Below are 13,489 nucleotides of genomic sequence, written 5' to 3'. Positions count from 1 at the left end.
TATGACTAGTTAAACCATTTTGCAAGTTTGTTTTCTCCTGGTTACTTATTACAATAAATTCTTAAGATCGTTATTAATTCTATCCAAAACAAATCTCAGAATAGGTTTGCAATAATAAAATAATGGATGGGTTTTCTGTACAGGAATACCGATTTCCAGAAATGAAAATATTTTCAGACAATATGGCATTTTGAGTGAACCCCAGGCACTAGGTATAACGGTATGTACAGTACATGTCCACTGGGGCACACTGTGGGGATTGCATTACAGAAGAAAAACTATTTGCATCTTACAACATATACTTGATAACAGCAGGCAAGACTCTTATGTGGATTCTGCACAGCAGTTACAAGTCCTGGCCTGTTCTCAATCTGACTAAACTCCTCAGTTTCAATCGGAAAGACCTCTAACAGGGGTTTCAGGCTCCTGGAGGAGCTACTGTCCTCTGGTTTGCATTACAGTGTGCAATCATTAACATGATTAACCTATCTTCGATATATAGAGGAAGTTTTCTTAAGGTATTTTACTGTTGATCACTGTAATGAGGAGAGCATTTACTTCATTAAAGCTCTCCAGGAATTTAGTTTAACCCACTGATCTATAGGGTCTACTGGTTATTATTCTGCTTGAGGGTTTCATGACTAAATTAAATCAATTAGAGGCTTAATTTATCTAATTATCCCCTGTGTCCTGGTCTTTCGCTATTGAGGATCTTCCACTACCTGTCAAAGCTGGATCAGCAGTATCACTGTTACAGAAGACCTACCAGGATGGGTTGCCAGCAGCCATATCACCCTGCAACTCACAACTGGCAACCCACTGAAGCTAAGCAGGTGTGAGCCTGGTCAGTACCTGGATGGGAGACCTCCTGGGAAAAACTAAGGTTGCTGCTGGAAGAGGTGTTAGTGGGGCCAGCAGGGGGCGCTCACCCTGTGGTCCATGTGGGTCCTAATGCCCCAGTATAGTGATGGGGACACTATACTGTAAACAGGCGCCGTCCTTCGGATGAGACGTAAAACCGAGGTCCTGACTCTCTGTGGTCATTAAAAATCCCAGGGCTCTTCTCGAAAAGAGTAGGGGTGTACCCCGGTGTCCTGGCCAAATTTCCAATTGGCCCTTACTAATCATGGCCTCCTAATAATCCCCCTCTATGAATTGGCTACATTACTCTGCTCTCCTCCCCACTGATAGCTGATGTGTGGTGAGCGTTCTGGCGCACTATGGCTGCCGTCGCATCATCCAGGTGGATGCTGCACATTGGTGGTGGTGGAGGGGAGTCCCCATTACCTGTAAAGCGCTTTGAGTGGAGTGTCCAGAAAAGCGCTATATAAGTGTAAGCAATTATTATAATTATTATTATTATTACCTAGAGCTGACCTTCAAAGACAAGTGTCTTGCTGACTACTCCCATGTATCGATGTGAATAATAACTTTCTGCTTGATCTCGAATCATGTTAGCATGTTGCTATTGGCCTCTCCTTCTGCAGAGGGGAAACAAAGTCTTAGTGAATGAGATTCAATTTTGCAGAATGCAATTTCTGGCGAACAGCCACTTAATCTTGACATGCTACAAACGAATATGACTTTTTTTTTTATACTAATCACAGGGCTGTTGAGCTCGGTAAGGTGTTTGTCCTCCACTGAAACGATCTAAATATTGAGGATACAGTCCTGAGATTTGGAGGATACTCTAATTGCTGCAAGGACTGGAAAAAAAGAACAAAATCATCATGGTTTTTATTCAAGACCTACTTGTAGGAGCCCATGAAAATAACATGGAGAGTTTTTTCCTCAGTCTCGTAAGATTAACAACTGTTTTGAAATGTCATTCAACAGTGCCCATTTAAAAACATTTTAGCATTAGCTGCAGTCACCAGGGATTCACCGTTTCCCAGAAGCAGCCCCACTGCACAGACTGTTCAAGCTCAGAGGTGAACTGAGCCAGGAGGCACTGGACTCCAGGGTTAACAGACCCTACAGACAGTCCTACAGACAGGATCTTTAATGGCTCCAGCTGTCAGGACATCTTTTCCTTGTTTGCTTTTCTTAGCCAGAAGCCCTTATCCAGGGTGAATAATTAGGAGAAGAACATGTCAGCTCCACACAGATGGCAGCCCAGGATGGGATCAAACTCAAACCTCGAGGGCTGAGGAGCAGCAGCACTAATTTTCATGCCTCCACACCTCCAGTTTAATATCTGTGCTGAAAGATGGAACCTCCTACAGCACTGTGTGCCGTACTGGGACACTGGATTGGAAATTCTGGCACAGAGGTAGGAGTACCACCTACTGACCTGCCACAGACAGGTCTGTAGGTCTATACCTACTGTCCCCCAGCAGTACATATCGTAGCAACAAGGTGGAAATGCTGCTGGCCACATCAGAGGAACTAAGTAGAGTAGAGTTTATTGTCATATGCACAAGTGTACTTAAATGCTTATTTGCATGTATGCTCCTAAACAAAGACATCAAGGAAATACCAAAAACACAGAAAAGCTGCAGCAACAACAACAAGTTAAATAACATACATCTTAAGAGACAAAAAAAACATCAGTGTGAGTCAGTGGTGGGGGTAGAGTTCAGTAATCTGACAGCTTGTGGGAAGAAACTGAGTCTAGAAGTTCGTGCCTTTATGCTCCTCTAACGCTGACCACAGGGAAGGGGGGAGAAAAGTGAGGAACCAGGAGGACTAGTGTCCTTAACGATACAGCTAAGAGCTGGTTTGCTTTTGAGGCCTGATAGTATATAGTGAGTTCTCACCTGCTGCTTTAATATCACTGGGAAAGACCCTCAGTTTCTATCGGGGGATAGCAAATTACTGAATAGCAAACGTGCTCACTCCCTATTGGGCTAGCCATGGGTTTGGACAGACAGCTGCAGTGTTAAGCCAGCATCGAAGATCATTTTGTTCCTCCTTCATCACAGCCTCCCAGTACTCCCACTGCTGCTCTGTCTTCCACTGGTATCACTTAGCAAGTTTCCAAGCCTTAAAAGAGGGTTGTAGGAGTGCAACATATCTTGATAAGTTGTGGACTGATGGGCCGTCTACCTAGCTCGGTTTCCACAGTGTAATGCAAAAGGGGCGCACGAGAGTCACCCCATGGTGACCCCCAGGAAACACTGCTCCCCATTCAATCAGCTGGGTGGCTTGCCAGCAACTGGGGTAAAGCGTGTTGCTCAAGCTACAACAGCAGTGTCTGCACTGTGGACTCGAACCCACTGCCGAGCAGCCATGAGCCCAGAGACCTACAGTACCAACAGCACTACCCCATTTCAGAGTAAGACAGTCAAGTAAATATCATCCAGTTAATATACATGCTTGCTGGAGAACACACCATTGCACACCTGAATGAATTCTCCAGTGTGGCTGTGGGTGCATGGATCTCAGCTGTCGAAAGGCATTAAGAGAGCAGTGGAAATACTCAGAGAACCCCTGGGAAATTGCTGTTGGGACAGAAGAGGAAAACAAGTGCTTTGTAATTAAGTTAACCATCGTACTGAAGGACGATGACAGTGATATCCCTTCCTGGTTCTGGAGGGTCCACCTGTCTACCGGGTTTAATAGGCATCGTTTAAGCGTCATTGTTATAGACCTGGAAATGGGGATAGACCAAGTGACCAAGGGTAGAGCTGACATGATCAAGTCACATGGACTGAAAACCAGAAGACAGTGCCCCCCCCCTCCAGGCTCTCGAGCGACAAGCAGTGGACTGTGGGGTTGGAGGAGTGCAACAACCCCAGATGACTGTGGGGACATGCAGTACCAGTGCAGATCACTCTTGCCCCAGCTGAGTCTGATCCCAATATTCACCCACAGGGCCAGAGCAACAGGCTGCTCACACACTACAGACACACGCTAATTAATATGGTTTCCCTTTTAATCAATTTCTGTTTGTTTTTTTTCGTTGCTTGTTTTTGAATTACAGTGCATGAGTTATTTTTCTGGTGTTCATCATCATTTACATACATTCAACACAAAAAGGCTACAGATATATTGAGATTATAGCTGCAGTGGTTATTGTAGGTCATTATGACATTTTTTTTCAGTATGTTCTTTTAAGCTCTATCCCATACCCCCCCTTAGTCCTTTTACAATTCCCCATAAAAATGACCCAATATAAGTCATTAGAATAGTAACAGATCCAGAAAAATACAAAGCCTTTCCCATTATAGGTTTATAAAGCAGAGCATCACAACATTTTAAAGCATTGAAGTCCTCCTCTTACTCACCACACACTAGGATGGAACCAAATACTACTCAGAGAGACTGGGTGGGAATCAGTTTTGATTGGCTCATCTTAATTTCCAGATGTTCTTTTTTAAAGAAGTCCAGAGTTTGGGCCTCAAACACTTGGCTTGAAAACCTGTTCCCTACACCCGCTACTCTTTGTGTAAGATTGGCACAACTGTGGGGACAACCAGGCCAAAGTTGATAAGGTGCCAGCTGAAAACATAATGCAGCACCCCCCACTCCATTGCAGATGGGAGTCAATGAAAATCCTAAAGTCTGAAGATTGAAATGTAGCCACAATATTTTGCAGATGATATGAAATGACAAGAGCATACCGTTTCTGCTGAGGTGGAGACTAATCTGCATTAACCCTAACAAAGGAAAGGCAGGAGCCTATTCAAATCTACAAGTATGCAGTAAAGTACATAATGAAATTTCCTCCAGTACAAATCTTAGTGTGCATTTACGGCTTATGAGTCACTGAAGAGTTAGATCTTCCCTACTGGTGTGCTGAATATTGCTAATTATTACCAACTTAGAAAAAGAATGTGGTTAACACTTTGTTTTTGAACATTTCACAGATGTGGTTCAAACTTCAGGAGTTCAAACGAGGATCGTTGTGCTCCATGGAAAGTCAAGAATAAAAATAAACTTATTCCAATGAAAAAGATTCAATTCTACAACATAGCTAGAAGCCACTGCAAGAATTGACACAGAGCTCAGAAGTAGAAACCCAATTTGAATGTCACCTCTTTGCTGCCTGCTTTTCAACAGGCAAAAACACTGGCTTCACTTCCCTCTGGGTGCAGGCCTTTTAAGAGGGCGCATCTTCTGTATTAAGCATTGTAATGTTTCATTTGTGAGGCTGGCTTCCATTAAATCATAAACATTACAGCGAACCGCAGTGCCCTGTCCTAAGCCTGTTCCAGCTGGATCATTTCTCTGTACTCTAATTACGACCAGCCGACGTTCAAGAGCAAAATTAAAATCCGTTTTTTTCCCCCCATCCCCAAATTAAAAACATTATACAAGGAATCTATGAGGGAAAGCATGTGAGCTGACAGTGGGATGAGGCCGTCCTTGTGGTTCCCAGTCCTGGTCCTGGAGAAACAGTGTCGTCTTGTTTTTCTTCCAGCTGAGTGCTTAAACACAGGCTCACTGATTTCAGTTTTCTACAAGCAGCATATTCATAAATTAGCTTTCAGCTCTTCGAAATTCAATTGGAATTTTGTCCTCTGCAGAAGGAAAAAAAACACACTGTGGGCAGGTCTGATGTGATGCCACACCCTTTGTGGGTGTGTCTGTTACAAGGCACACCCACTGTGGGCGTGCCAGACAATACCACACCTATGTAGGTTTGTCTGATAGTGTAACTACAAGCTGTGTTTGCTCATCATCAATTCACCTACTAGTAAGAGCTGTTTATTCAGAAATAACAGAAGGCAAGTGGACGAAAAAGCACTCTGTTGTTGGCAACAGTGTTCTTAAGGTGGGGGTATTTTTGACACTCAGGACTGAGCGAAGAAACAAGTCAAACAAAATTGAAACAAGCAAGCGGATCATTTAAGACATCAATGAGCGCTGGAGATGTAGAGCTCAGCTGGAATGGAATCCAGCTCCTCTGGAACCAGGGTTGTTAAGCACTGCACTGGCTTAGCCTGACAGCGCACAAGACTACTCCTGGATGGAAAGCTGTTCCACTGTGGACCAGTCCTCACCAGCCAGTCCAGTACCTTCTTATACTGTACAACCCAACTGTTGCAGATGGACAGCAGCAATCAGGTTGATGAAACTTGGTCCTGAGTGGAACATTCCTCCGAACTGTGAACCACAAACCAGGCATCCAGTGAGGAAATACCTGTGGTTTCGTCTGTTTTGTTGCTGTGCGCCACAGAAACACAGCTGCTGTCTGGTCAATGCAACAGCTGTGCTTACACAAAACGGCAGGCTGATTAGAGTTCACGGGTTCCTAAAGGGATGTTAAACCGATGAAGGTAAAAATGGTGTCTCCTGCAGACTTTCTGAGTAGTATTTTTAGGAGTGCACACTTATTGCAGTGAGAATAGCTCACATGATATGCACAAGCTAGAGATCAACTCTTGACATTTATAGTATACATATTGCACTTGGAAAAATCAGGAGATGCTTAAACAGAGACAAAGGAAACCAAATCTTTTTTTTTAAATCCACAAATCAGGAAGGGTTAATTCAAGTTCTAGGCTCAGTGTTCAGCTCTATATGCACAAGGAACAAAGAGAGAATAAATGACTTCAGTTAGGCCCCTCCAATCTCCCTAATGCCTCACCTTAAAAGAGCACTAATACATTTAGAAAGCACTGCTTCAGCAGACATTAAAGATAACTTCATGTCTGATACCAGTCAGGGCTTCGTCTCTGCCATTCCAATCTGTTGGCTGTTTCGTTAAATTTAGAAGGATTTCCTTCGTAGGCCTCTATTTGTAATTCAGATCACATTTTTGTCATATTAAACCAAAACTGCCAAATTGAACTGATTTCTGACTAGCTGTTATTTTTCAAAGAAGCATGCTTTCTCGCATCTTTTAAGCCCCTGCACATAACCCTTGTCCTCATGCATACAGTGCATAATCTTTAATCTAGGTATGAATTTGTACACGACAGCTGCTTTGGTGGAAACAATACACTAGTATTGTTTATATACACTAGGTTTCTTCTTCCGGTTAAAAGCATTCATTTCAGAGTTGCAGTATTACAACTCACAGAAGGTGAGAAAACTACTGTACAATCTTCAGGAAGGCCCAAAGATGTTTTGCTGCAAGCTGTGATAGCATTAAATTTAACACAATCCTGAATTCAGTACAGAACACTTAGGCCTGTCTTTCTCCCAGGAAACAGCACAAGCTTGTGTAAGACTGTAGTGAACCTTTACTTTAAGACCAATCTTTTACATCAATCTAGCAGACTCTATGGCAAAATGTGCAAAATGCTAGCAATTTTGAATATTTTTTGTTGTGGTTAGTTTTTGAGTTTTGCTTTTTTTTTTTGTAAAATCCTCTGCGGTAATCAGGATCTTATTGCTTTAATAATTGGTCTCTTCTGTGCATTCAGTTTGTTCAGACAACACAGAGTGTGTACCAAGCTGGTGACATACTGTAGTTGCTGATGCCCAGTACAGGGACAGAACAGCTTAATTTTCAGATGAGCTGGAAATCGCAATCTAATGGAGGGAGAGGAAGGGATGTTTCCATGCTGTTCTTGTTCTTAAACTAAAACAAAACTTAAAACTGAAAAAAGAACACTAGCAGCTTTTTCTGAGATGATTTCAGAACATACACACTCTGCCCTGTGATAATTCAAGGTGCAGTTTGTCTTTTCTCGTAGGATTAAGAAATTCTGGGTAGGGCAGAGAGCTTGGCACAGGACTGACAGGACTGCCACAGTCTCTGGGTAGGGCTCCAATCCATGCCATTCACTTTCACAGGCCAAGTGACAGGCCAGGCGTTTTTTTTAACACTGTCACTGGAGCTGAGTTAGCACAGATGCAGTGGGAGGTACTGTTTGTGTTGTCCAAATCCAATTGCTCCAGATCCAGTGCTGTGTTTTTTTTTCTTTTACAGTTCTATGCTTCGTATCCCAGTTTTACATCGTATCACGTACTGAATACAGGTTGTTTTTTACATATAAAATGGGTGTCTGGATCTCCAAAACACCTGCAGTTACTTTATTACAGAAACACTTTTTCTCCACTGTAAAACCTGTATAAATTTAACAATAATGGAATGCATAATCCTTAACATCCTTGAAGCCCACAAATCAAAGACCCATTGCTGCGTGTACAAACAGTTCATTGCCCACAATACATTCAGGCTGCAAAATTTTATACTGTACTGTACTTCAGTTAGGAAACAGGGAGTGAAAATAAAGATCCCCTTCACAAATGCACAGGCTCTGATGTACTCTGCGTCAGTAATTCAGATGTCAATTAACATTTGAACTACTACATCCAACTACACGTTCCCCCAGTTAGAATCCACACTTCTGAAAAGCGCCACTCAAATCAGTCAAATTGCTGAACTAGATTTTCAGTCAAATTCAAACTCCCCTGCTTGAGACTACTCTCACTGAATCAGTCTGATTTAATCCACCTAGAAATGCTACAGAACAAAACCTGCCATTCCAGTCCAGCTCGGCCAAATCCAGCCTGGTCCAGTATGTGATCCCGATTAAAACAGGCAGTGGCTGAAAATAAGTGCTGGCCCTATTGAAGAAAGCTGCAAATAAAAAGAACTTTCTGAAGAACTGCAACTAGCACCTTGGGATGAGCTCATTTTGCGGTCTGCTTCTTAGAACAGGAACCAGACTGAGTCAGGTACTCATTCCTCAGCTGCTGACAGCACTGCTCATGTGTATATTGCTTGCAGGAGTGGGTCACGAAGGGATGTTGAATCCTACTCCTAGCCATGGAGACCTTCATAAGCATTTGACCCTAGGATTGAAGCTGTCCTGCCTTGGGCAGAACTGTACTCTGCAATTCTCCGTTAATCACCAGGGGACTTGGGAGAGGTTCGAAAATGGGAAACTATTCTTGGAGAAGATTGCTTTCCACTCAGGAAATGTGCTGCTACTGCCGCCAGGGAATACCTGGGCATCACAGTCAACTTTGGAATGATGTCGATGCTGGAAAGACTCCTTGCAAATTTGGGAATTCAAATGTCTAAACCTTGCAGGATACACCAGCCAAAGGACAGGCACATGCACACGCATAGGGTTACTCTGGACGTGTCCGAGTGACGCAGATCCCACTGTGTTTGCAGGAAGGATCTGTGGACTACGCCTCCGGAGATCCAGTGACCGTGGGCTCGTTTTGGTCGCGGGGGCAACATCTGGACAGTCAAGTCAAACGTGCCAGTGGGAATAAAGTGGCTACCAGCTGCTGTTCCAACTGGCTGTCAGATCTACTAGTTTTATCTGTAAATCGCAGACCTTCCTAAGCTGATCGGTATGTTAGGCACAGATATCCATTCCCATCAGCCCTGTTCAGCATGGTGAGACTTGATCCGTTTCCTAAGTAAGGAGTTTTTCTTCCTGTAGCGGGTTTGACTGGGCTTGCTCATTCATCGGTTCTGTACATATATACAAATGCATGTCTGCATGCGTGCAGACTTAAAATATTGAATTTTGGCATTAATATGATTGCATCTTTTCACTACGAATAACACCACCCAAGAATTAGATGTACTGAAAAGATCATGGTTAATCCAAATTTTGGCTGAAGCCACTTGGCTGTGGGCCGACCTCCTGCCCAGAGGATGAGGAGGCAGAGAGACCCCCCACCTCCCTGCAGAGTGAGGGGTGACCAAGGGGCAGCTGCAGAGGTGCTGATGGGGTGGAGGAGGGATGTAAAAAGATGTGTGGGAGGGAGAGAACGGGATCACGTACAGTATTTAGTGTTTTAGGAGAGGAAGTGACAACAGAATTGATTGTGAATGACTGACAGCCAAGTCTGACTGAACTAGGCTGTTGTCATCCCTCCCAAACTTTCATTATAAACTCCATTTTGTGGTAAATGCTGAACTGTGTATTTTAAAAGGGAGCATTTCCAATAGATCCCTTACTGAAAAGCCGATGAGTGGGGGACATTTTTTTGGCAGTTTAAGATCCTCGTGAAGCGATTTTTTTTTTCTTGGGCATTATGGATGACCGGTAGTTTAATGCTCTCTGACTCTCCTGACATTCGACTTTTCCCCCACTGCCAGGACAACCCGCTGACAGCCGCTGGGCAGCACTCTCCGGGCTGGGAGAACAGACAGAGCCAACTCAGCACCAGCATTTGGAAAGGAAAGCAGAAGGAGGGAGGAGAGGGGGAGTTGAGACCAGGCCTGACGAACCTACAAAATCGCCACTCTTGTAACATGACAGAACGAAGCAACACACACACACACACACATACATAAAACTAAGAATATGGCTTCTAAAGTCAGAATCAAGGCAGTTAAATAAATGGCATTTTTCGTCGTCGCCGTCGTAGTTTCTTTAAGATGACAGACATCCCAAACAGTGTTCAAGCTTAACTTTGGTCTTGAGAATATACAACGAAGATTCAATTGCCAAAAAAAAAACAACACATTTCCCTTTTTTTTTTTGTAACCTATCGATTGAAGATCGACCAGCGGTCTAAAACACTATCAGCTCTTTTTTTTTTTCTTTTGTTTTTTTGTTTTTTCCAAAACGAATGCCAGGAGATAACCATGAGCAGAAACACCAAGTTAATTAGCTCGTTGAAACAGGGAGAGAGGAGACACTGACACCACTCTGTGAAGCGTCGAACAACACCACTGTCGCCAGTAGCAGGTCCCTGATTACCCTTGTGTCCAGCTCGTGGTAGGTTGCATTGTTTGGATTCTGTACAGTATTTAACCGATACAATATTTATGTGTCTGAATACACTTTACAGGAAAGAAAGCAGAAAAAGAGGTGGAATCAGAGACAGGACGTGGGGAGAGACTACCGTTACGCATCTACGCTTGTGGGCAGAGTAGAAACATCCCATCAGTTTTTAAAATTGGTCAGTAGATTTGTACAGACTTCAGATCCTTAAACACACACGTCTTGGGCGTTCCTTTTCGGCCCTCGCCCGACAAACATTTGGTGGATTTTCGGATTCGGGGAGGGGGGTGGGGGAATAAGGGGAGGAGGGTTGGTGGGGAGGGGGGCAAGACCCATTTTGAGCTCAAGAAACGAAAGACCCCCCACGCCGATCCCACGGTCCAGGTCACAAATTGGAAGATAGCCTAGATTTGGCCAGGTCCGTATCGGGGAGGCTGACTACCGAATCTTTCTTGGGCGTTCCCGAGTCCCCTGGCGCCGGCGCGGTGCCTGCTCCCATCCCTGGCGCGGCGCCGGAGGGGGGCGTGGGCGGGTAGGACGCCACGGACATCTGATGGGGCAGCACGACCCGCTGGGGCCCCGGACCCCTGTACCCCGAGGACACCGGGGTGCCGGGGTGGGTCTGGGGGGGCCCTATGGAGGTGGAGGAGACGCGGGTGGACTGGGGGGGGCTGGGGGCGGCCGGCGGCGCCCCGTCATGGGGGAGGGAGGGCTGGGAGGCGGAGAGCGGCCGGGCGTCTTGGCTCAGGCTGCCGGCGTGCAAGGAGTGGGTGCTTTTGTGGGCGGCGGGGCGCTGTGGGGGGCTGGGGGCTCGCTGCTGGACCAGAGAGAGCTGGGAGCCGGACTGGGTGCCCCCCCCAGGGCTGGAGCTATACTGGAAAGTCCGCCCCGCCGCCGCCAGGGGGCTCTGAACTGGGGGGCTGGAGATGGCCGAAGCGAAGGCCCCGCTGGACATCTGGGGGGGCTGGGGCGGGGGCTGGGGCTGCAGGGGGGACATGGACACGGGGCTGGACAGGCTCTGCACCACCTGGAAGCGGCGCACCATCCGGGGGGACTGCAGGGCCACCGAGCCCACCAGGGGGCTGGCCATCTGCGGGCAGAAGCTCATGGCCACCGCCTGCTGCAGGGTGGCGATGGCGGAGCTGACCGGAGGCTGGCCGGGCGGGGCGAACAGGCCCCCGTGGAGCGGCGGGGTCATGGACATGGCCCGGGGCCGCTGCAGGTCCACCTGCTGCGCCATCTCGCGGTCGTACTTGACAATCTCCTGGATGATCTCGTTCTCGCGGTTGTTGAAGACGCCCGAGTTGAGGTCGTGTTGGACCTTGTGCATCAGGATGGAGTTCTTCTTCCCTGGAAGGGGGGGGGGGGAGGAAAACTTTCAATACAAACCGTCACCAGGAACACTGCGACAACCCGAAGGCACCTCTCTCTGGCTGTGTGTGCAGCTGTGTAGGTAAGGAGCTGATAACCTGCACCATTATGGCTGAAGCTGACATCGTCCTCTTCCATCAGCTCTCATTTCTGCACTTAAAGAGCTGATAGGCTGGCAGGTGACAAGAGCTTCTTACAGGCTTGTCCCGTCCAGGAGGGACACATTACATTGCTATTAAGTTAATGTGCGACTTAGCCGTCAACTGTAATTAAAATCCCATTTTGTAATTGGGCCCTACACAGAGGATGGGGACAGTGACCCTGCCTTACAGAAAAGAGTGAATGTTTGTTTATCTGAAGGAGAAGACAGCAGGCTGCTACAGTTTACTGACATCCCAATTATCTTCTCCCCTGGCTGTGTCTGTCGTGCCCCCTGAGGGACAGGTCCTTCAGTCTTCGTTGCTTTAGGTCTGACATAATGGAGGTCAAAAGTGGGAGCTGGCCTGCTAGCAGGGCTGGCTGTCACAGATCACGGCAAACACAGTTCTGTACTGAGAGAAAAGCAGCAGCCTGAGCTCGAGTTCCTTCCTTCATGCAGTCCAAAGCTGCAGACAGAATTGCTATCACACAGGAGACTGCTGGTCCAGTCCTCCCTAGACTTGTCTATCCCTCCCCTATATCTGGCGAAAAAAAATTAACTAGGTAACTGGACTTAGAAATAAGGTGCAATGCAAGACCAAGCACAAAAGAGAGGAGACACAAACACCACAGCACCTGGTATGATTTTGCCTTCTTTGGCACAGAAGAGCTGTAAGAAAACTAGGGAGCTCTGCATGTACAGTATGTACAGTATGTTAGAGCTATCGCCTTCTGCTTCAGCTCTGTGCTGAACCTAACTTTTTCATGTGAAGGGTGTCCTGAAAACCGGCAGTCCGTCACTGATGACAGTTCAATACTCTCAGTGCACAAAACACTGCCCAGGGTTAATGGAGAAGTAAAACCAGCATCTGCCTGTTACAATGACCCCGTTCATTAACCTATTGATGGGCAGAAATCTCCAGGCTGGCTGGAGAGTTCTCACTGTTTTCTAAAGCAGTGTTTGGGTGGAACTAATTTAAAAGAGCTGTAGCAGTTGCATGATAAGAAAACCAGGTAACTCAGCTAAGGTGGAAAAATGCACTCAATGATGGAGGAGCGGTCTTCTCCCTGCTGCTGGAAGAAACTGCTGATGCACATTTCAGGGTGAGCTGCTGGTGGTGAATTATCAGCGTTGATCTGTCTTAGGCCTTGGGTCACCTGGGTTCACATCAGATCCTGTCCTGTATAGCACTCCGTTATTTGCAGGGAGCAAAAAAATGCAGCATCTCTCTCTCACGACAGCAGCGAACGGCTGTGTTTTTATTTTTTAGGCGGAGTGGGCAGTAATTGTCCCCCGTGTGACAGACAGGGGCTGCGCTCCAGTGACGAAGTCGAAGACGCCGTCTGTGTGCCCAGTGCGATCCTGACTGGGATGCGGTCACACA

At 46.2% G+C, this 13,489-nt stretch overlaps 1 protein-coding gene across 2 annotated transcripts in view; it reads right to left on the bottom strand.

Moving 5' to 3' along the window:
- Nucleotides 1–1,369: 1,369 nt before the first annotated feature.
- hcn2b (hyperpolarization activated cyclic nucleotide-gated potassium channel 2b) overlaps nt 1,370–13,489 on the bottom strand; it is a 51,829-nt gene continuing 39,709 nt past the window's right edge. For both annotated transcript variants that reach the window (XM_069185954.1, XM_015365739.2), the window contains one exon: nt 1,370–11,945. In XM_069185954.1, coding sequence (XP_069042055.1) covers nt 10,981–11,945 — 965 coding nt within the window. In that variant the 3' untranslated portion in view covers nt 1,370–10,980. The remainder of the gene's footprint in view (nt 11,946–13,489) is intronic.

Source organism: Lepisosteus oculatus, chromosome 29 (genome assembly GCF_040954835.1).
Source record: "Lepisosteus oculatus isolate fLepOcu1 chromosome 29, fLepOcu1.hap2, whole genome shotgun sequence".
NCBI classification, from domain to species: domain Eukaryota; kingdom Metazoa; phylum Chordata; class Actinopteri; order Semionotiformes; family Lepisosteidae; genus Lepisosteus; species Lepisosteus oculatus.
Note: the sequence above shows the minus strand (reverse complement) of the source record. Positions and strands in the feature narration are given on the sequence as shown.